Source organism: Trachinotus anak, unplaced genomic scaffold (assembly GCF_046630095.1).
Source record: "Trachinotus anak isolate AG129_WGS33_773 ecotype Australia unplaced genomic scaffold, CSIRO_AGI_Tana_v1 ptg000005l, whole genome shotgun sequence".
NCBI lineage: Eukaryota > Metazoa > Chordata > Actinopteri > Carangiformes > Carangidae > Trachinotus > Trachinotus anak.
In genome coordinates this window covers 21634254-21655230 of record NW_027273856.1, presented here as the reverse complement: position 1 = coordinate 21655230, position 20977 = coordinate 21634254, and the positions used below count along the sequence as shown (strand labels likewise).

At 41.1% G+C, this 20977-nt stretch overlaps 1 protein-coding gene across 2 annotated transcripts in view; it reads right to left on the bottom strand.

The window, feature by feature from the left end:
* itpkb (inositol-trisphosphate 3-kinase B) overlaps positions 1-19795 on the bottom strand; it is a 28868-nt gene extending 9073 nt beyond the window's left edge. Inside the window, exons 1-5 of one of the 2 annotated variants that reach the window (XM_071478935.1) lie at positions 18922-19795; positions 13967-14165; positions 13439-13604; positions 12644-12928; positions 10848-11825 (exon numbers count right to left, since the gene is read on the bottom strand). In XM_071478935.1, coding sequence (XP_071335036.1) covers positions 10848-11825; positions 12644-12928; positions 13439-13604; positions 13967-14013 — 1476 coding nt within the window. In that variant the 5' untranslated portion in view covers positions 14014-14165; positions 18922-19795. The remainder of the gene's footprint in view (positions 1-10847; positions 11826-12643; positions 12929-13438; positions 13605-13966; positions 14166-18921) is intronic. The other variant, XM_071478936.1, reaches the window with a different exon arrangement.
* Between the last annotated feature and the right edge of the window lie 1182 nt (positions 19796-20977).

Here is a 20977-nt window from a genome sequence, read left to right as displayed (position 1 = left end):
TACACATACACACACAGTGTTTCTCCAAGGGCTCTCCCTGTCCCTGGCAAGGACGCATTGAACTGTGGGACTCCTGCCACACACACAAACAAATACACTCCCTCATTCACAAACAGAGCCATACACTGCCTCTGAGTTGTTTCTACATCATTAGGTTTTCTCTCAGTGACCACAGACCGATGAGAGGCCAGTTCTCCCTTTCTCCAGCTCTCTGTCTCTGTGATGGAAAGACTTTCCTTCAACAGTTATATTAATATTTAACTATTGAAGAATTGCAGCTGGAGAGACACGTGTTAAACTCTCTCTAGGTACTGTATGTTCCCTGGATGACAATAACTGTTATGGTTATTGGATAAGATTAAGACAAGTTGAGTAAAAATATTTGAAGAATAAGAAGGGTGACATATTGAAATGAACAAAAACATTTCATCCCTTTGAGTGCTCATATTCTCCTGAACTGTCCTGCAAGTAGATTCAAAGTTATGACAAAAAAGTGCTAATTTTGCTGCAGGTTGTTCACCTCAGTGAGGACACAGTAAATAACACTCTTACTGAGTAAAATATTCAAAACAAACACCATTTTTTTTTAGGCCTGCTGAATTACATCAGATGGAAAAATTCCAGATGTGGGTTTAAACAATGCTCAGCTGTGCAGCATTGTAACAGAGTGACCAGTGGATACAACAGCACTGAAAATATGAAAATGAGTTGTCCTTAAACACACACTGGGAAAATACTTTACACACACTTTGTGACTGTTTTCTTAGGTTAAAAAGCAGACACTGTAACCCAAACCCATCCTTTAATAATTACATCTGGTCAGTTACTGGGTGTTTTGAGATAAGGTTTCAACACTCATTGAAATCAGCTATTGAAAAACAGACTAACAATCAACTTTTTCCTGTTAAAGATGTGACCTCACACACTCACAAGATTTCCTTTGGTCTGCAAATACCAGGAGAAATAATATTATGTCTACAAATAACTGGAGAAGAGGATAAGAGAGAGGAGAGGAAGGATAAGATAAGAGAAAAGAGGACCATAGAAGGAGATATATAACCCATGTCACATAATCTGGACCTGATGAAAATTCATCAGCTGATAGCATGACTATCTATGGTTAGACACACACATGCGCGCGCGCACACACACACACACACTTTCTCATCTCCCACTCTTTTTCTGAGGAAGTGAAGGGTCACATGAGGGGGTTTTCTCTGCCCCAGTGAAGGAGACAGAAAAACACACGTGTACAGGTCACATGGTGGAAACTAACTCCAGGGTAGGTCAGCTGAAGTGGGTCTCAGAGAGTGTGGCAGGGTCTGACCCTCGGATATCTAGGTTTATATCAGGTTTATTAGGATTTGCCTTGGTAGCAACTTTCAGTTTTTGTAGAAGCCACATTGATTTCTGGGGTATAAATCCTCTGAAATGATTCTGTACCTTGCTGTGCTTATATAACAGAATGATTTCTTTGCAATAAAAAAAAAAAAAAGAAAGTAAAATGACGGTGGCCTGGAGGCAAAAGGTAACATCCAGTAGCAGCTTCATGGGAATCTCTATGTGTCAATGTGTAGGTATGACTAGGAACATACAGTGTGTCAGCTTTCTCTGAGTAAATTACGGCTGAAAAAGAAACAAAAATGGCTAAAAATTCAAACAATCATCAGCCAACTTATCTCAATCACTACTGCCTCGTGGTTAAAGGAAGTGCATCACTGATTAAGCTTTGTAGACCTCCAGAAAGACAAATAAGTAAAACTGAGTGGTATTCCCCCTTCTCATTTTTTCCACCATCTTTAGTCAGTTAGCAAGAAAGCAAGAGTATCAGGCTGCAGCTTGGTAAGTGGCCAGGGTCTGTGCTTTCTCTGTCAACTCAGACTGTCATGCATCTACCACGTTGCCCACTTATAGCCGTTGTGCGTGTGTGTGTGTGTGAGCTATGGAGGGCAAGAGAGAGAAAGTAAGAGAAGGTCTGGACTACATCAAGTGTGAGAATTAACAGACGTTGTCTCAGTGTGTAGATTTAGGAGCGAGAGACATTAAAATGAAATCAGAGGAGGGCAGGAGAGGACAAGAGGAGCGATGTTCGGTTTGTGTGTATCTTAAAAAAAGGCTTCAACTATCACAATGATGTTACCAGAATTATTATAGCTCAATAAAATCTCAGTCCGAGAGTAGAGCTGTCAAACATTACTAAGCAAGAACTAAATCGAGGTTTAAAAGCATTCTGTGACAGCAAATGCAAGCCCTGGTTGAAATAAAAGTAACACTGGCAGCGTAGGTGACGGTACCTGACGGCGGCTGGTGCGGAGGTGGATGATGGTAATGATAAAGATGGCTCCGACTGACACAACAACACTCCACACTGAATACAGCCATGAAGACCACATCATGACCGATGGGTTTTCAGTCAACCGGGGTCAGTTTACAAACCGACAACACTGATTATCAGCTCCCCTGCAAAACACCCAGACTCTGTCCCTCTCTGCTTCAACAACAAGCACCTCAGGCTCACATACTCCTCTTTCTATGTCCCACCAGATTTTCATGTGTGTGTGTGTGTGTGTGTGTGTGTGTGTGTGTGTGTGTGTGTGTGTGTGTGTGTATGTGTGTGTGTGTGTGTGTGTGTGTGTGTGTGTGTGTGCAGGGATAAGCAATTGTGGATCATTTGATTGGCAAAACAGAAGACAAACATAATCTGGGCATGCAAATCCCTGCACAGGTCACAACATTTGAAAGACGCAGATGGAGCTCGGTGTGTGTGAGTGGGTGTATAAGTGTGAATGCACACGAAGTACTGGGAAAATGTTGGGGCTTCTTCGAAAAAACAAACACAATATATACATGTCGAAGTGTTTTTTCTACATATACTGTATATGTCTGACTATGTATGAATGATTGAGCACAAACCTGAATGAGAGTTTCTGTGCGAGCATGTGAGAGACAGCAATGCACATAAATCAATTTGGACTCTCTATGTGGTTTCACATGAATACTGTGCACTTACAGTGTTTTACTTAAAAATGAAAGAGATTCTTTCAAATAATAACTTCACAGCTGGCAGACCCATCTATCGCCTTCTGAGAGCCTGTGAAAACAAATTTGCATGATTGCGTCTGAACGCATGACATGTAGATAAAAGGCTTCGTACAAACAGAGAGGATTTGTGTAGAAAGTATTTGCAGTTGTAGAAACATGTTGAGAATGTGTGGTCACAGAGAGGGTCTGAGAAGAACCCATTCATATCGGGAAACTGAGTGAAAATCAACACCTGAAAATTGTCATAGATCATGATTTATTTCCATACATTTTCAAAGTGTTGGAGATTCATTTTCTGTCGATCAATTAAAAAAAAAATTACAGATTCATCAGTTATGTTCACATTGTGTATTTGTTCCTTGCTGTTTTCTTGTCTTTGTTAATATGTTTACATGTCTCATAAATACTATATCTACCCGCTTTCCTTGTGTTGTACTTTACACATTTGTTTTACCTGCTTTCATTTATTGTAATTGTCCTTTGTACAACACTCTGTCAGCTCAAGCTGTGTTTGCATGTGCTCTTGAAATTAAGTTGACTTGACTTCTTTTATCAGTAATCTAGACTGTCCTCCCTTACACCAGTACACGTTTTCACTTCAATCACTCAATATACAGTCTGAGAGGAAATATTCTTACCTTTACAGAAGTCATGTGCTACTGTTCATTCCCGTTCACTATGAAAAAACTATTTCAACAGACTTAATAATTCTGTCTGTGCTATACGATCCATCGCAACCTACGTATATTTAGTGTCTCTGTTTTACTGTTTTTTTCCACATCAGTGCGTGTTTTATTTTCTACACTGTCAATTATCAGACACCCACAGGAAGAAATGGATGTCTCTACCAGGAAATAATTCCTCAAAACATGCGGTTTAAACTTAATCTCCTTAGCTTCATGGGGTTCAAGTGCTAAATGGTTATATGTGTGTGTTACCTAAAAAAGTATTTTTGTATTTAATTTGTTCCGTTGATTTATTTATTTTTGTTAAGAACTATGGAAAATGATCATTTTTAAACGAGCAAAGCTGGATGTGAAGCTGAGGCTGAAATACAATTCAAGGAGGTGTTTGAATTGGCAACGTCCACACTTTTTTCTCCGCCTAGAACTTCCATCAAAGTCAACCTCTCATCCTTTTCTGGCTCATTGCTCCTCGGCGGTCTCTCTGTGTCTCTCCTATCTCTGTCCCCAGACCAGCTGGATGTCAAGAGGAGAGCAGGAAAAACAGTAAAGTTTCCATTGAGAGAGAGAGAGAGAGAGAGAGAGAGAGAGAGAGAGAGAGCGAGAGAGAGAGAGAGAGAGAGAGGAAATGGTAAGCGAAGGAACTTCTTGCAGACAGGAAGTGGGGGGGTTGCCGCTTGCCTCAGCGACAGTATTTTCCACATCCGCCGCTGACTACAAACAAAAGACAGAAAAAAAGGCCTTGCCCTCTGTAAACAACAGAAAGAGCACAGAGAAAAAAAGAAGCACTGAGGCAAAGAGTTTTTATTGGCTCCTTGATTACCATCTCGAGAAATGTGCATCATGTTTTTTAACACACACGTCTGCAGGTATGATTTCATGCAACATGCATTGACATAAGATAAGTCACTGATCAAACTGTGCAATTGTCATATGCAATATTGAAACGGGTGATGCAGCAAAGAATATGCATAGACGTATGGAAATTTGAAGACTTTTTGTGACCACGAGAACTCGTGTTACACAGGGCAACCAGATATCACTCATTTGCATGCAGGGAGGAGTGAAGTGAGGCTGAGAGTGGTGAGAATGGTAAAAAAAAAAAAAAGAACTTGGGCAAAGGGTAACTCTGGGTTACAAATGTGTAATGTGAAAAGGCAGGGGAAACACTGATGCGTGCTGATGTTTTCAACGGAGAGGCACTGAGGAAACAACAAGCCTGATATCGCTCACCACAAGGTCCCCTTGCAGATACAAATACTGCAACTGTCTGAGTCTGCAAAGTTTAGACTGAGAGACACACACATGCACACCACAATCAAACTCACAAACACACACGCCGAGACAAAATTAAACTGCAGGGAGCGTGATGCAGGCTAAACACCGTGCTTGGTGAGTGTATGATAAATCTCTTAGCAACCAAGGCTGGCCAGTGGAAAATTAGCTTTGCAAAGTTGACGGCTGTACAAAGGCGTGAAAAAACGCGACCTCAAAGAAAAAAGGGTTAGATGGTTGTGATGTGGCTGTTCAGTTATGTTGTAACAAAATACTCTAGTCTGATAAGGCAGAGTTGTTTCCAAATTCAGGTCACTATGGAACATTAAAGAGCATCTGATTTTAGATCTAGCCTCAACTCTGAAACACCCTGAACTAAAGTAAAGAGACAGGTGCTTCTGCACTTTCTCACTAACCAGCAGAACAACCTGTAAAACATGTTAATATGAAACTGTTTCACAAAAACAGCGCAGAAATGAATCAATCCTGTTATGAAGCTGTTGCATTCAGAAGTGCAACCCGTGGGACTCCAGGTGATGAGGCTTACTCTACATCCCATTTTATATTCATACATCACATCAAGGTTTCCCCAGTAGGTTTCTGACAGCTCTGAAACCAAGTGAAACCACATTTCACTTCTGCACTGGATACAATACTAAAGATACACTTTCAGCCAAAATGTCAGCTTCAGTAACGTCAGGCCGCCCTCACTGCTCCGTGGACGGGGCAACTCGAACACGCACATACATGCACTCTCATCAACAACCTCACACAGAAATGCCAAATAAAGAATTGACCGGTGTTTCCCCTCTCACAGTAAACCAAGTAGGCACTCTGTAACACACACACACACACACACACACACACACACACACAGAAACAAGAGTTAGACACACACCCATAAACTTAGACTTTCTTTCACACACACACATACAGCTGTGAGAGGGAAACTCGGTTTGACGTCACAAGGTTGCTAGGCAACTAGCCGCCGTGGTAGCAAAGATTTTCCACTGCAGTACAAACACTGTGTGTGTGTGTGTGTGTGTGTGTGTGCGTGTGTGCGTGTGTGTGTGCGTGTGCATGTGCGTGTGCGTGCACGTGTGTGTGTGTGTGTGTGTGGTAATATTTTGTGATGACCCACTTGGGTTACAGTTATGAGTTTTCGCCCAGTGGAGTCCACCACTAAAAGTCTTTTTTTGGTGTTGGAGATGAAGGTAGATTCAGGATTAGATTAGAGGACGATAAACCTGGAATGGTGAAGATTAATGTTTGTGTCACTGCAATTCAAAAGACCATAAAAAGGGATGTGAGCCAATGTGCCATACATTGTGTTTGTGAGAAGATGAAGTGTGTGTGTGCGTGTGTACAGTATTTTTTTTTTGTTGTGCAGAGTGCAACAAGCAATAGTTGTGCTGTGGTGTGTACGGAGGGTGTGTCACTATAAGCACATGTGTGTGTGTTTTACAGTGGAGAAATAGTCTTCATTCAAAAAGACACAGCTGTTTATATAATGCACCCGTTCATTTCATTGATGCATCCTTTCAAGAACTGTATCGTATGAGTATTGAAATCTGTCCAACATCACAATCCATCTCACTCTTTACTTACTGTAAAGACACCATGAGTAACAACACACCTTCAGCATCATTTATAGACACCTTCATAAGTCCTGCCCCACATCCGTTCCACTGTAGCTTCTGCGCCATTAGCTTTAGTTTCTTTCATCAGTCTGCCTAAAAGCTAAACATGATGCTGGAGTTTTCTGCACATCCACTGGGTTTAAACACAGCTGCAGCTGCCGCTAGGTTCTGACAGCAAGTTTATATACAAAAATATTTTTATGATTCCTTTAGGGCTGCAACTAACAATTAATCTACTGATAATTTAGAAAATAAATGTCAAAAGAAAGTGAACAATAATCAGTAACACGTACTGAGAGCCCACAGTGACGTCTTTAAATTGTCATTTTTGTCTGTCCAAAACACCAACACATTCTATTTATTGTGATGTGAAACAGAGAATAGTTGCATATCCTCATATTTGAGAAGCTGGAACAAGGAAATGTAAGACATTTGTGCGTGACAAATAAGTTAAAAGATTAATCGGTTACCAAATTATTCATTTTTGTAGGTCATAATTAATTAATTGATTTTAAGTGCTAAGAAAAAGAAATTAGATGATTCAAATTTCTAAGCAGGCACACTTGTATGTATGGGAAAGTCAAGCATGTCTGAATATCAAGATGTGTCCAACTGTACTGACATTTAATTCTTGTTGTTTATTGGTGGTTTTTCCAATTCATTTATGCAAATAAACTTTGTTTTTAATGCTTTTCAGCCAGGTGGATGTTTCAATAAAAGTTTTGTTTTGTCATTTAATTGTCAAACATTTGTTTTTGTCTTAAATCCTGCTGTAGCCAAACTCCGATTATTAATATAATATATTACACTGATTAATTTGTAAAGTGTTTTGCATTTCCACAAGTCTCTATGAGGTTTCATCTTTAGCTGTTTGGTTTCAGAGCACTCAGAAACCACTCAGTTTTACGGATACTTTAAGATAAATTGCACAGAAAAGCAAACTGTTAGTATCACCTCATAAAAGACACAACTCTGCTACTGGCACATTCTATTTTTTTATTCCACAAGTCAACTGAAATTTCAGAAAAAATAGAAAACGCAGATGGCAATCTATTGCAGGTGCCCTTTTACTGCCAATTTACAAGTACTAGGAAAACACTGGCGGTACATATGTGCCTTCTAACCTTGGAGAGATGCCCAACAGTCAAAAGATCAGCCAAATAGTGTCTATATATGGCTCTGTTCAGATTCCAGCCTCTGCCAGTTCACAATGTACACTCTTCAAAAATTAGTTGATATAATCCGAAAGCTAATGGCCATAACAAAGCAGATGTGTTTATAGAGACAAAAATGCCACGCTTACTTGGGTAATATAATACAGAGGAGGATTAATTAATTAAAATTACTGTGACTGGTGAATTCATTCATCAGGATAACAAATACATCCACAACGAGTTCTTAAATGTACAAACAAAATGCAAACCTATTAATGTGATAAATGTATTATGAAGAAAACACTGGTTTTATACTGCATCTTTTTTATTTTTCACCAAGCGTGCAGGAAATTGTCCATTAACAGCCCATTTCTTTTCTGTCTTTCTCTGTAACATTGATGTGCATGTATATACTAGTACCACAACAACACTTAACTACACTTATTTCCCAGCACATGTTTATGTCCCATAGACGTTTCCAAATGTGTTGGGTCTGATTGTTATATACTAAATGAAGTCAAGTCACTCGTGCAATAAAAGGCCATGAGAAGAAGCGATGTGTCTCCATTAATGTCAAATTAAGAAAACGTGGCTAATATACAGGACATATTGAACAACTTTTCCTCGTGTGGTCTTTCTTTCATCTCTCTCTCTTTCTCTCTCCCTCTCTGTCCGTCTCACTCTCCAAACTCACTCTGTTCTTCTCTCTGTCTTCCTCTCTCAGTATCTCTCCTCTTCTGTCTCTCCCTCTCCTCTCTCCTACATACCTCCCACACAAGCAAGCATGCTTTATGTGTTTCTGCATGTTTGCCTCTTGCACACATAAACTAGGTTTCCTTAAGCTACGGCTCAGGAACTGTGACAAGCTACAGACAAGAACATGAACAACTCTCATGTCTGACATCTCTGCGCCATGATGGGGGAAATCCAGACTTTTACTAGTAACTACAAACCCTGTCCTTCAGTCAGCTGCAACCTCCATCAGGAGCTTCTGTCTCTTTCTTTTCCTGGATAAAGGAAAAAAAAAACAAGCCCGGAAATATGCAAAGAGTAATACAAACACAATTCAAATTAACCAGCCAAAGTCACTTAAACAAATAGTTTGTGATCCGCATCACCTGGCAGAGCTGGGACTTTGGTTTAGGGATGGGCCATACGATTAAATATGAAATGCATGCATCACTTTGCATCAAGTGGAGAAACATTGGATAAACTGGCTAACTATAAATCCTGCTCTGCAATGTGACAAGAACAAGAATATTTCAGCTTTCTCTGCTGCTGCTTTTCATAATGAAAGCTAATTGGAAAATGTGATAGTTATCATGAAAAGCCATGTCTTAAAAATATATGTAGAAATATGGAGATTCAGTATTGATTTATGGGTGATTTAAATTAGTATTTACATGCTTGTAAGGTCAGTTGTTGTGCACTCACAGGTCCAAACCACTCAATTATAAAGCTCATACAAGATTCATGATAGCTGAACTGATACCTAAAGCCAGAAATCCAGGAAGAGAAGGCTTCTATAAAGAGGAGTCCTAGAAAAGGGACACTTGTGGGACTGGAACAATGTTTAAGAAAAACTTGTAAAATCAGTTATACAATCCTGCATTAAATCATGTTTCAAAGCAGAAGTGAGATGGCCTCATGAACTTATGCTGGCTACAAATAAAAACACATCCACCCACCCACCTACACACACGTACCCAAACAGGCCTCAGCCTCCTCTTTGAACTGCATCCAAATGCAGGCAAAGCCTAAGTGTGTGTGACTGGCAAATTCCCTTGCTTTCCCTTTTTCTGTCACCCCCGCTCTCTCTCACACACACACCCTCACATCACCCACACACTGAAAAACACACCTACACACACACACAGGTCAGGACACAAAGCTAGCTTTGTTACTGTGAATGTCAACCATTACTCAGGGAGAGAGCTCAGGCCAGTTTGACACAGGAGCACCCTGAAACATGCACAGGCACATTCAAACACACACACACACACACACACACACACACACATATACACACTGAATGAGGCATAATTGGTAACCAGGACCCACGTCAAGATGAACTCCTTCCCCGATCTTAATTGCAAAATCACCAGTTCTGCACTAACTAGGTTTTGAGTTTTGATACGTGACCTTAACAAAACTCCTCAGATTATTTAAAGGTTCCTACCATGACAGTTACAGGACTGTTCACTTTTTGCTAACGTGAATACTTCTATGATGCTCCAATACAGCTGAACTTGCTGTAGCAATCAAATTATACAATGAAGCAGCTGAAAACTATGATTTAATGCAATGAATTGATGCAACGAGACAGATTAAAGATAGGAAGCAAGCCTATGTGTACCATGTTCACCATCTTGGTATAGCATGTTAGCGTGCTTAACATTTGATAGTTAGTGCTAAAGACAAAGAACAGCTGAGGTTTATGAGAATATCTTAAGTATTTAATCACAAACAAAACAACTGGAGAAATGGAAAGTTTGACCTGATGATGGCAAGAGATGAAAAGTCAGAGGATCACCACGATTCATCCTGAGAGCAACTTGAATGTATCTGTATCAAATCTCATGGCAACCCATCCAATAGTTGCCGAGATATTTGACTCAAAACCGCAAATGACAACCTCCACCAAAGTCAAAGCCAATCTATGTGGTAGAAATGTTTCACAGGATAGGTAAACAGTCTGACCTGCTGATGGTTCTAGGGGATTATTAAAGTCTGTAGCCTTCATCCTCTGGGGACTATGAATGTCTGTACAAAAAAATCATGGTAATCCATCTAATAGTTGTGGAGATATTTCAATCTGGGCCAAAGTGGTGGACCAACCAACAGACCTTTCTAGAGCCATGTTACTAGTGTGGCTAAAAACATTTTGGTATGTCCTTGGACTTTAACAGATAATCCATCTGTTTCTCTGGCTCTTCCCATGTGGATGATATGTAGCAATCCCACCAAATGCAGTTTCCAAAAACTACAAAAGGTCTATGTTGTGATACAGAGACACACACAAACATTAGCTGACACACTCTGCCTGTACTTACTGCTTTCTGTTGTGAACTGAGTAGCGCAGGGTTGAGAAGCTGCTCCCCTTTCTCCGTATCACTGGAAATATCCTCTTCCGACTCCTCCCAAGACGAGGAGAAACCAGCCGAGGAGGCAGAGGAGGACGACAGCTTCCTGAGGGAGCGTGTGGACGGATTTGGCCCAGGAACAGGGCTAGAACTGGGGCTAGGGGTGTAGCATTGTCCCTGGTCTGAGCCGGGGCCATCACAAGTTTGAGGCTGGCTTTCCAATCCATGGTCAGTTATTATGACTGCAGGGATGGAGGGAGAGTGGTTGGATGTTTGATCAGTGATGTCCAACAAACAAGGGGAGCTCTCACTGCTTTGTGCCTGACAAAAAGCAGGGGTTTCTGGGTTAACCTCCAACCTGTTTGCCTCTGTATGGAGCAGCGTCCCAGGACACTGTCTCTCATCACTCACCTCCCTCTCTGTCCGTTCTCTATCATCTTCCAGCATTTGTTTGTTTTCTACCTCCCCTTTGTCTCTCTCTCCCTCCTTTTTTCCCAGTCTTTCTCCCACGTTTTTCTCACTGTCTGTTGTTGCAGCATCTGGGTTTAATGCCTCAAGGGGCCCCTGAACAACTAACAGCCCATCTAAACAGGGAGTCTGCGTTGTTGTTTCTGAATGGCGGCCATTTTGACCAATCAGTGTCTTACTCTCTGTGTTCATTTTCGTAGCACTGCTGTCCATCTCGCCTCCATTCCTTCCTCCTTCTCTCCTTTCTCCTGGCGTTATTTCTTCCCCCATTTCTCTCCCATTTTGGACAACAGAGGGAATTTGACTTTCTTGTGGATGGGTCATTGGGCATTTAAGAGCTGTGTTTCCTTGGCTGGGATGGGAAGGGGTTTGGTTAGTTGATCGTCTCGGAGATCGAGGGCTGCGCTGGAGCTCACTGTTAAGCACCTGGGCACGAATCCCAGAAATGTGGGCCTCAAAAATGCCCACTTTTCCCCTGACCTGAAAGACACATAGATAATTAATGTAGAGACACAGCTACAGTTTCTAGTGTTTTCCCTCTTTTGGCAATAAAACAAAAAAAAAAAAAAAAAGAACTGTTGGCAAGCTACATATTCAAAATGACACACTGAGTATTAATGTAGGTTGGCCTTCATCTACATACAGAGAAGAAAAAGATATGAAATTAATATTAACCCAGTAAACACTATACTAAATGTATGAAGATAACACAATATTACAATGCACTAAACTGGATATCGTTAATTGTAAATTTAAGGCCAAAATAATCTGTGTCAATACCAAACCTAAAAGTCACATTTTGGTATATCTTATTTACATTACAAAAGTACAAATCATCCAAGAATCTTACACAAACGTCACATGGACAAGATTTCTGGAGTTTGCAGGGTGATGTTGAATCTCAAAATAGAGTCTGCCCGCATTATTTTCCACAATTTACCTTCTCCAGCATTCATACCAGATAAAACAGTAAAGCAGTAAAAGACACAGGTCAATATAAGCTTCAGTCCAAACTGTGGTTTACCCTCATTTCCTTCTGTTCTGCTCAGCTTTCAAAGCCTGAGTAACATTTGAATTTTAGTATCATTACCTGTAGCTGGGTGAGAGTCACTGACATTTTTCTGACTTACCCAACAAATCAAAATAAAGTAGTACATCCTCTAGAGTTTTAATACATGATTGCATTTTAGATAAAGACAGAGTAATAGGTGTAGAAAGTGAGAAAGAGACAAAAAAGGCACAGAAGAGGAGAGAAATACGGATGCGTAGACAAAGAGGGGAGGCAGACGTAGAATCACCTCAACGTTCTGCAGCTCTCTGTGAATTTGCAGCAGCTGTGCCTGGCGTCTCCTCTCCTCTCGCCTCTCTCCCCCTCCCGTCTCTCCTCCCCTCTCCTCCTGCCCGTCTCCTTCCCCTCTCTCTTCACCGCCAGGCGAGCTCAGGCGTCGGACCCGCTGGCCCACATTGACTCCTAGAAGCTCCGGGCTTCGCGGGGAGGGGGAGCGGGCACGAGGGGTGGGGCTGGTGCAGAGCGAGGACGAAGGGGGGAAGACAAAGGTTCGGCCAAGGGATCGGGGACTCGTCTAGGAGCAGACAAACAAGACGGGATTAGCGGCGCTCCAAAAATGATTCACTCATATCAGGTGATGTTAATATAGAGCTAGAGAAACAATCTTCAGCTGTCTGGCATCATACTATAAAAACTGCCAGTACAAACTAAAGCAGTTTTTTTCCTTTATTTTTCCAGTATCTTTTTAAAACGAGATTGTGTAACTTTTACTGAGCAGTGCCTACTGTAGCCCCAAGTGGAAAAACCTGTGTCATATATCTAACAATGTAAAAATATCTATCTTAAGTTTGATAATATTATCTAACGTTAGCAGTTATGTGTTCAACTTTTCATTTGTTAGAGACTATATGTAGCTGCTATTTCTTCTTCCAGAGCTCTTGATATTTCTTATTATGTTGGATATGAATTTATCACATAATGATTTAAGTGCATGTTGTGTATCTATGTTGGCTTTTAACTCAGAGTACGTTGGAACTTTTAGGAAACAATTAGAAAACACAGGGTGTTGTGGTAACTAAGTTACCTTAGGGCTGGTTGGGCTGTAAAGACCTCCACCCAGTGCTCCCCCACCCAGTAACTGGCAGTAGGTGCTCCGATCTGGAACCGGCAGCACAGGTCGGGCGACTGGGCTGGTTCTAGCTCGGGAGGTGGTACCAGAAGAGCCTGACTGGGTGTGAAACTGATTACTGCTGAGGAGAGGAGAGGAGAGGAGAGGAGAGTTACACTTGGTTGACTCTTTACAGAAAAAATAAAGCTAAAAATATCATCCTGTAGTTGGTTATATATTAAAAACATGAATAATGTTAATATCCCATAATAAAACAACATGTCTAACCATTACGACTTGAAAGTAATTTAAAGCCAAAAATTGCTTGCTGAACATATATGATTTGACATCATTTAATGTAAATCATCAACATAGCTCTGTTAAGCTGTAGGTATATTAGTCTAACAGCCTCTCAGCTGTAGCAAACCGAGTGACCAAATGTAAAATAAGCATTTCCACTACCAAAACTATCCAGGAGAACGGTGTAATCTTAAAACAACTGACCTGTTCATGACTCCGAGGCTGTTCACGTTTAGGGCAGAGGCTGCCATCCCCACGGCCAGGCCAGGGGCTCTGAGTGCTGGGTACACATCTGACAATCTCCCCTGAAGCTGCAGGGAGGTCTGGAGAACAGCTTTCAGTGTTTCCTCTGCATTCAGTCAGCAGCAGTAGCTCCACACTGCTAGAAAATCTGCATCCACCACTGAAAAATGACAGAAGCCAGGAAAGTTCATTATACAGCATCGTGTCTGTCTGACTATTTAAAAACGGGTAAGACAAATGAGCTGGAAAACAACATTCTTTAAGATGAAAATGTCAAAATTTTTCAGAAATGACAGACACTGGAAGTCCAATTTTCCATTCCTGAAAAAGCCATTCCTAATTGCGTAATGGACAAAGAGGATTATTCATACAGTCCTACTGTTAGCCCAAAATAAAAGATATCATTGTTCATACTGGGAATCAAACTTAAGAAATAAAAAACAGAGAAACACAGACAGATAGATGGAGAGGGGTGACAGAGGGATGCATATTTGAATAAAATCAAAATGAGCAAGGTAATGTTTCACTCACTGGAAATGGTTTTCCCTCTCCTCTGTCAATGTCCCATAAAAGCAGAGATTTTTACAATCCTCATTTGAATCAAACAGCTGTTTTATTACAGAGCCCAGTGTTTGGCCTTCTCAGTGGTAATCGTCTGGCTTCCCATCCAACTACATAACTGGTCATTCTACACCAGACTGTCTCTGAAACCTCTTAGAGTTTTATATATTTACGTCTTTGTTCTAAAAGGAGAAACAACACGGTGGCCAAGGTCCAGCCAGACCAAACTCTCACAGTCTTTCGCTCTGCTCCCGTTTGTTTGAAATTTGCTTCAGTCTAAAAATAAAATAACTTCAAGGTGACATTCTTTCAGGGTGAAAATGAATGAGGGAGTCAAATGGAAAAGGGCAGGAAGATGGAGATATAGAGAAACATTCAGAGAGTGAGAAAGGGCAGGGGGGAGAGGGAAAGTGAGGTGAGGACGTAGAGAGAGAGGCAAACACAGATAAAAAGTGGCAGCAGAATTAAGCACAGGAGGAGACGGAAAGCTAGAGACGCATCGAGAAAAGGCAACGGTCCAGCTGTGGAATCTCCTCGTCCTGAAATGATTCAGATAAAGATGTGTGGAGTCTCTGAATGAGCACTTCTCTTTCTGCAGCAAAACACAACACGCTCCCTGTAGCACACTTCTGGTCTTCTACTCAGATTTATCAAGCTTGTTTCAAGAAATAGCAAGTGATTCCTCCGCCAAAGGAAAAGTTCTTCTTCTTATTTGATTCAAATTAAACTAATCAAGATCGGTTTCAAGAACAATCACGTACTGGGCTTTCTATTTAAGCTGTGCAACAGTGCAGGAGGCTTGTACTCTTATCAGAAACAGACATTCGGGAACCAAAACCAGTCATTTTAGTCCCTGAATCAAGACGCTACTCTAGAATTTGCTATTGTTAATTAGAAGGATGCACTCAGGTTCCAGTAATAATACAGCTGTTGACTCTCATTTTAGTCCTGTAGGTGTTTACGCTCAACCTCTGTATGTTTATGAACACGGGCAACAGGTTGTAGTATCACGTCCTGCTCTGAAATAAGCTATGCAAATAAGCTTCACTGATGCTCAGTGGTCAACTGCGCATCCACGGCAAGAAAGGCCTGATTTTTCCAATGATCTTTCTGCACATTCGGTTTTAACGTCGTCAGACGAAGAGACAAAATTCTACTTACGCATTAATATACCAACAGCAGTGATGTCCTGCACTTTGTGTCTGATTCAGACAGATTATCCAGTATGTGTGTGTCCAAACAGAGTCAGAAACACGTTGTATATTTTTTCGCACACTGTAATCATTTCTGTCATGCAGAGCAGTGAGAAAAAACAAACTGAAGCTCCTACTTTTTTGAAACAAGAGCTTTTGAAATTCTTTTCAGTCCAGTCCTCGGGCTTTCTCAAACATACTGGTACCCTCGTCATGTGCTGAGCTGCCAGAAACTGCCCTGGGATGTGTTTTGATTCCAGAAAAGTTAAGACATTAGGCCATGAACTGTGAGGTAAACATGGGATTTCCTTGTTGGGGAGTGACACAGTTAGAGAGAGGCAGGAAACAATCTGAATGGCTTGTCTCTCGAGTGGCTTACTAACCACCAGTGCTGCTTTTTTCACTCCGTATAATCACTTCTCTCTGCCAATTAGACCCCAACATCCAAAAAGATTTCATGAAAACAACATGAAGGCCCACAGACGAAGATGAGCGACGTTTGAGAGAGAGAGAAAGAGGGAGGAGACAGCACAGGAGAGGCCTGAGAGAGCTGGGTGAAAGAATGAGGAGCGAGGAAGTAAAGAGAGGTGTTTACAGGCTATTTTGGTTCCGTTGTCTATTCTGAATCTTTCATGCAGAAGTACTGGATTTACTTTCTGTGAAATGGCTCAGTTGTTGTACTGGAGCAACACTGGGCAGCCAGACACATTTTTCACACTGCATGTCGCACATGGTTAGCTACATCCCAGAGACTTTTTTTCACATTGCACTAAAGGGCTTTGCACTTGCCAAAAGGTCAGATTTCGCCTCAGGGATCATTAAACTTTCACTGAATATAATATTAAAAGGTACTAAACAGAGGAATTTCTCAAAACTGTTAGCCATGATCTATGTAGCATTTAAAGGTTCTTCACTGGGTCCTAACAGTCGGACCAAATACAACAGAGGACATCCATTGCACCGCACCAGTGTAATAAAGGCACAGTATATTTCTTGGAAGAAAACACTCAGGAAGAGAGAAAAGCATTAGAACAGCTAGAAACAAAATGTATTTTGTCTCCTCAGTCCCGCTCTGGCACCCACGTATCTCCACCTCCCTTGAAGATAAGTGTGTCAGCAGAAAATATGCTGAACTGTCCGTGAAGACTATGTTGACATTCCAGCCTATTTGGAAGATATCACATTAGCACCAATTAACAACAGCCACAGAGCAGGACAGAGAAGCAAACCATCACCCTGACCACGACCGACTACAGTGCTGAGATGGCATAATCATAATGGAAAAAATAATACTGCCTTTGTACACCAAAAGTGACAACTGCAATAAAAAGGGGAACAAAACTCAAACAAATACTGGCTGGCATAACCTCACATGTAAACTACCTCAAAATGTTGTCTGTGCTTCAGCACAGCCTAATGTCAGGTTGAGTGGGACTGCGCGAGGGTTCAAACTGTCCACTTGCCTACACAAGTGGGCAATAAACCTACATACAGTTGGCCAAAAAAAAATCACATTTGACTACAAAGTTTAGAAGATGTTGACGATGATTGTTCCTTGAAATTTACATAAGCAGATGGTTGGGTAGCGCCAGTATGACAACATATTATAGAGAGATTGTAAACATTTGTCTCCCGTGAGAGATTTTGCAATATTTACAGTCTCTGAATCCCTCGGGGTATGTTAAGTTAATGTGGGAAATGTCACACATCAATAAGAAGGATTAATTTAAGGTAATATTGGATATATGATTTTTGCACTAATGTGACTTTGTATTCTTGTTTGTAGCTAAAACACACACATCCTTGTCTGGTTGAAAAAAACTTTAATATGTGAAGCTCCTAAATATAATTTCTGAAAACTTAACTATATCACAGTATATATCAATACTGTGAAAACAAATTTACACAGAAGATTTTATCCATATTGCCTACTCTGAGTAGATGTGATACTCTAACCAAGAACCAATCTTAAAGCTCAGTGGTTCCCAAAGGGGAAAAGGCCACAAGAGGGCCTTTACAGGACAACAAACCAACCAAATTTGAAATATCTGGAGCTGCACCAATTAGTAAATGAATCAATATGTTGATTGATCTGCATCTATTTTGTTTATTCACTTATGTAATTTTTAAGCAAAAAATACCAGGAATTTGATTATTCCTTCTTTTCCAGTATAAGGAGGAGTTTGAGACTGTTGGTCAGACAAAACAAACTGACATTTGTTGACTTCTGAAAAACTGTGATGGGCATTTTTGATTATTTTCTGGCATTTTATGGACCAAACAATGGATTCAGGGATCAATCAAGGAAAATAAACAGCAGGTTATTCCATAATGAAAGAAATTGTTAGTTGCAGACCTCACAGTAACCTCTAATCTAATGCAACCAAGTTATCTAGTGCCAACATAATGCAAGTGTTGGGTTCAAATAGCCGCTCCCATTTTGGATGTGGTTGCAAGTTGATAAAATAATTTATTACACCTCTGGTCTAACAAATGTCTTGTCAAGTCTTCTATCGCTTCGTCTTCCTTTTTATGAGCAAACAGTGAAGTGCAAAACATTTGTTTAGCTGAAGAGCAAATTTGCAGAAAATCTTGAAAAACCTGAGCTTCAGTTCGGTCTATTTGAATGTCAGTATTTGAGTTTCAGTTCTTCAGCATAAATAACTATTGTTAGATATACAGTTGTTGAAAGCAAAACCTAAGTAGATTAGATAAGGTATTCGAAATAATTCATTTCTGAATTCAGATGCTATAACATGCTGCCCGACTCCTTATCTAAGTGGCACTGTGGCTGAAAATGAATATACAGCATTAGTGCTGTATATCATTGTGAAGCAGCTGTTACTTAAAACTGAGTACATCTGTAATCATAAAGCATATATTGATGAGGAAATCCATAAGTCTCAAAAGGACTAAATTCTTTTGAAAATAACAGTTTCATCAAAAATAAGAATTAAATTGTTTAAAACACTAAAAATAGTTTGGTTTCCTCGTTTCCACACTTACCAAGAGGCTGACTGGGCCTATAATCCTGACAACCTTTACTGTTACCGCTCCATCTGCACTAGAGTTGCGTTACTGAAGTGTAATAAACTTTCCCCAACAATAACAACCTGCTCAGATGGGGGTCCTGGCGTGGCAGCAGGCCCTGGGTTGTCTTACCTCAGCTCCGTCCCGTCTCCTCCACGGCCTCTCCGGGACACTGATAATGGTCTCAGTGAAGATTTCAGCCGGACACCAACAGCAATATCCCGGGGATAATTCTTCTGTGTGTGTGTGTGTGTGTGTGTGTCACACACTCGGACCGCACACACAACACACAGAGCCGCGACTCTTTGTGTACCACAATCACTTATCCTCTACTCCTCTTGTGTGTGTTTGTTTTCTTCCATGAACGAACTTGCTCGACGCTGCTGCTGCTGCTTCGTTTAGGCTTCTTCACATTCTCACCCCAAAAAATCCTCCTCCTCCTCCTCCTCCTCCTCCACAGAAGAAGGTTTTTTGTTTTTTGTTTTTTTTTCCAAAATGTCTTTCTCTTCCACGGGCAGGTCCTTCTTTTTCTTTCTGTTTGATTCGAGGAAACTTCAGACCAGTGAAATCCCGTCACAGTCCGCTCTGAGGATCAGTAGTTTTAGGGGAGGTTTCTGTTGTCATGCGTGTCGCTCGGCACCTCTCCGTCCGTAGTAAAGCGCTGTTTGTCTGAGTGTCTGAAGCCGGAAGCGACAAGACAGTCTCTCTCCCTCCCTCTCTCTCTCTCTCTCTCTCTCTCTCTCTCTCTCTCTCTCGGTTCAATGGGAGGATAAAAAACTGAAAAGCCGCGCGCGCGCCAGGTCGCTCGTGCGGCGCGGGGAAGCCCTGATCGATAGAAAGTTGATCAGCAGGTCGACAGAAAGTTGATCGGCAGATCGATTACAAGCGACAGCAAGTCAGCTTTCACCGCGCTGCACCGGTCCCCTGCTTGTTCTGTTGATATTGTTTGTTGTTATTATTATTATTATTATTATTATTATCAGCAATGACAGAGATTCTACAGGAATCAAGTGGTTTGTACATACGCGCTAGATACAGTGAATATGCAAAGGTTTGCGCATGCCTAGTCCAAAATTTTGTTTCTTTGAAACTGTAAAACATGGAAATTAAAAAAAAACAAAACAAAAAAAAAAGTAAGAAATGTGTTCTCTTTAACTTTCTGTAGAAAACACGTCTTCTTTTGCTTGTTCACAGTCATGGAAATTTTGACCAGGGCTGCCCAAACCTTTGCATATCACTGTAATGTTATTAGTTTTTATTGATGTATTAAAGTGACATTTAAATGAGGTAACAGGTTGAGGTATCACATTTTCTAAATTAATCCTACTTGAAAAAGCAGTTAATTACTACACTGGCCAAATAAATGTTGTGAATTAAAAAGTTGAATATTTCCTTGTAAAATGTATTGGGATGGATCTAATGGATGTACACACACACACACACACCGGTGTTGTCAACACTCCTGTTAATAAGACCCTGTTTCAGGTTTCATTCAAGTTCAGTAGATATATGCAGATATTCTAGAAATCATGTGATGTCACCTAATATTGATGAATCAATTAACTAATAACAGTGATAACAATATAAACTGTAAACTGCCCCAGTGCGAGCTGAAGGTCCCGGTCTGACAAAGCCAACAGAACCACATCATCTGCATAAAGCAGGGAGGGAATTCTGAGGTTCCCAAACCGGGCACACACTTCCCCCCAGCTGCCCCTTGAAATCCTGTCCATGCAAATCACAAACAGGATTGATGTCAAGGAGCAACCCTGGCGGAGGCCAACACCCCAGGAACATGTTTGACTTCCTACCAAGAATACAGACACAGCTCTCACTTTGGTTATACAGGAACTGGATAGCTCGAAGCAATGGTCCTGGAACCGCATGTTCCTGCAATAACCCCCCTACAAGATCCATGAGGGACCTGGTTGTAGGCCTTCTCCAAGTCCACAAAGCACATGTAGACTGGATGGGCAAACTCCCATGATCCCTCAAGTAACCTTGCCAGGGTAAGAGTTCGTCCTTTGTTCCAAGCCCAGGAAAGCATCGTCGTTGTTCCTCCTGAGCAGTTGGAGGACCCAGCACCCTGGTGTAGAATTTCCTCAATGTCTTCAGCATCTCAGGGTGAATCTCATCCACTTCTGGTGCCTTGCACAGTCTTGGAGATAGGGTAAGGAGCTCTGACATC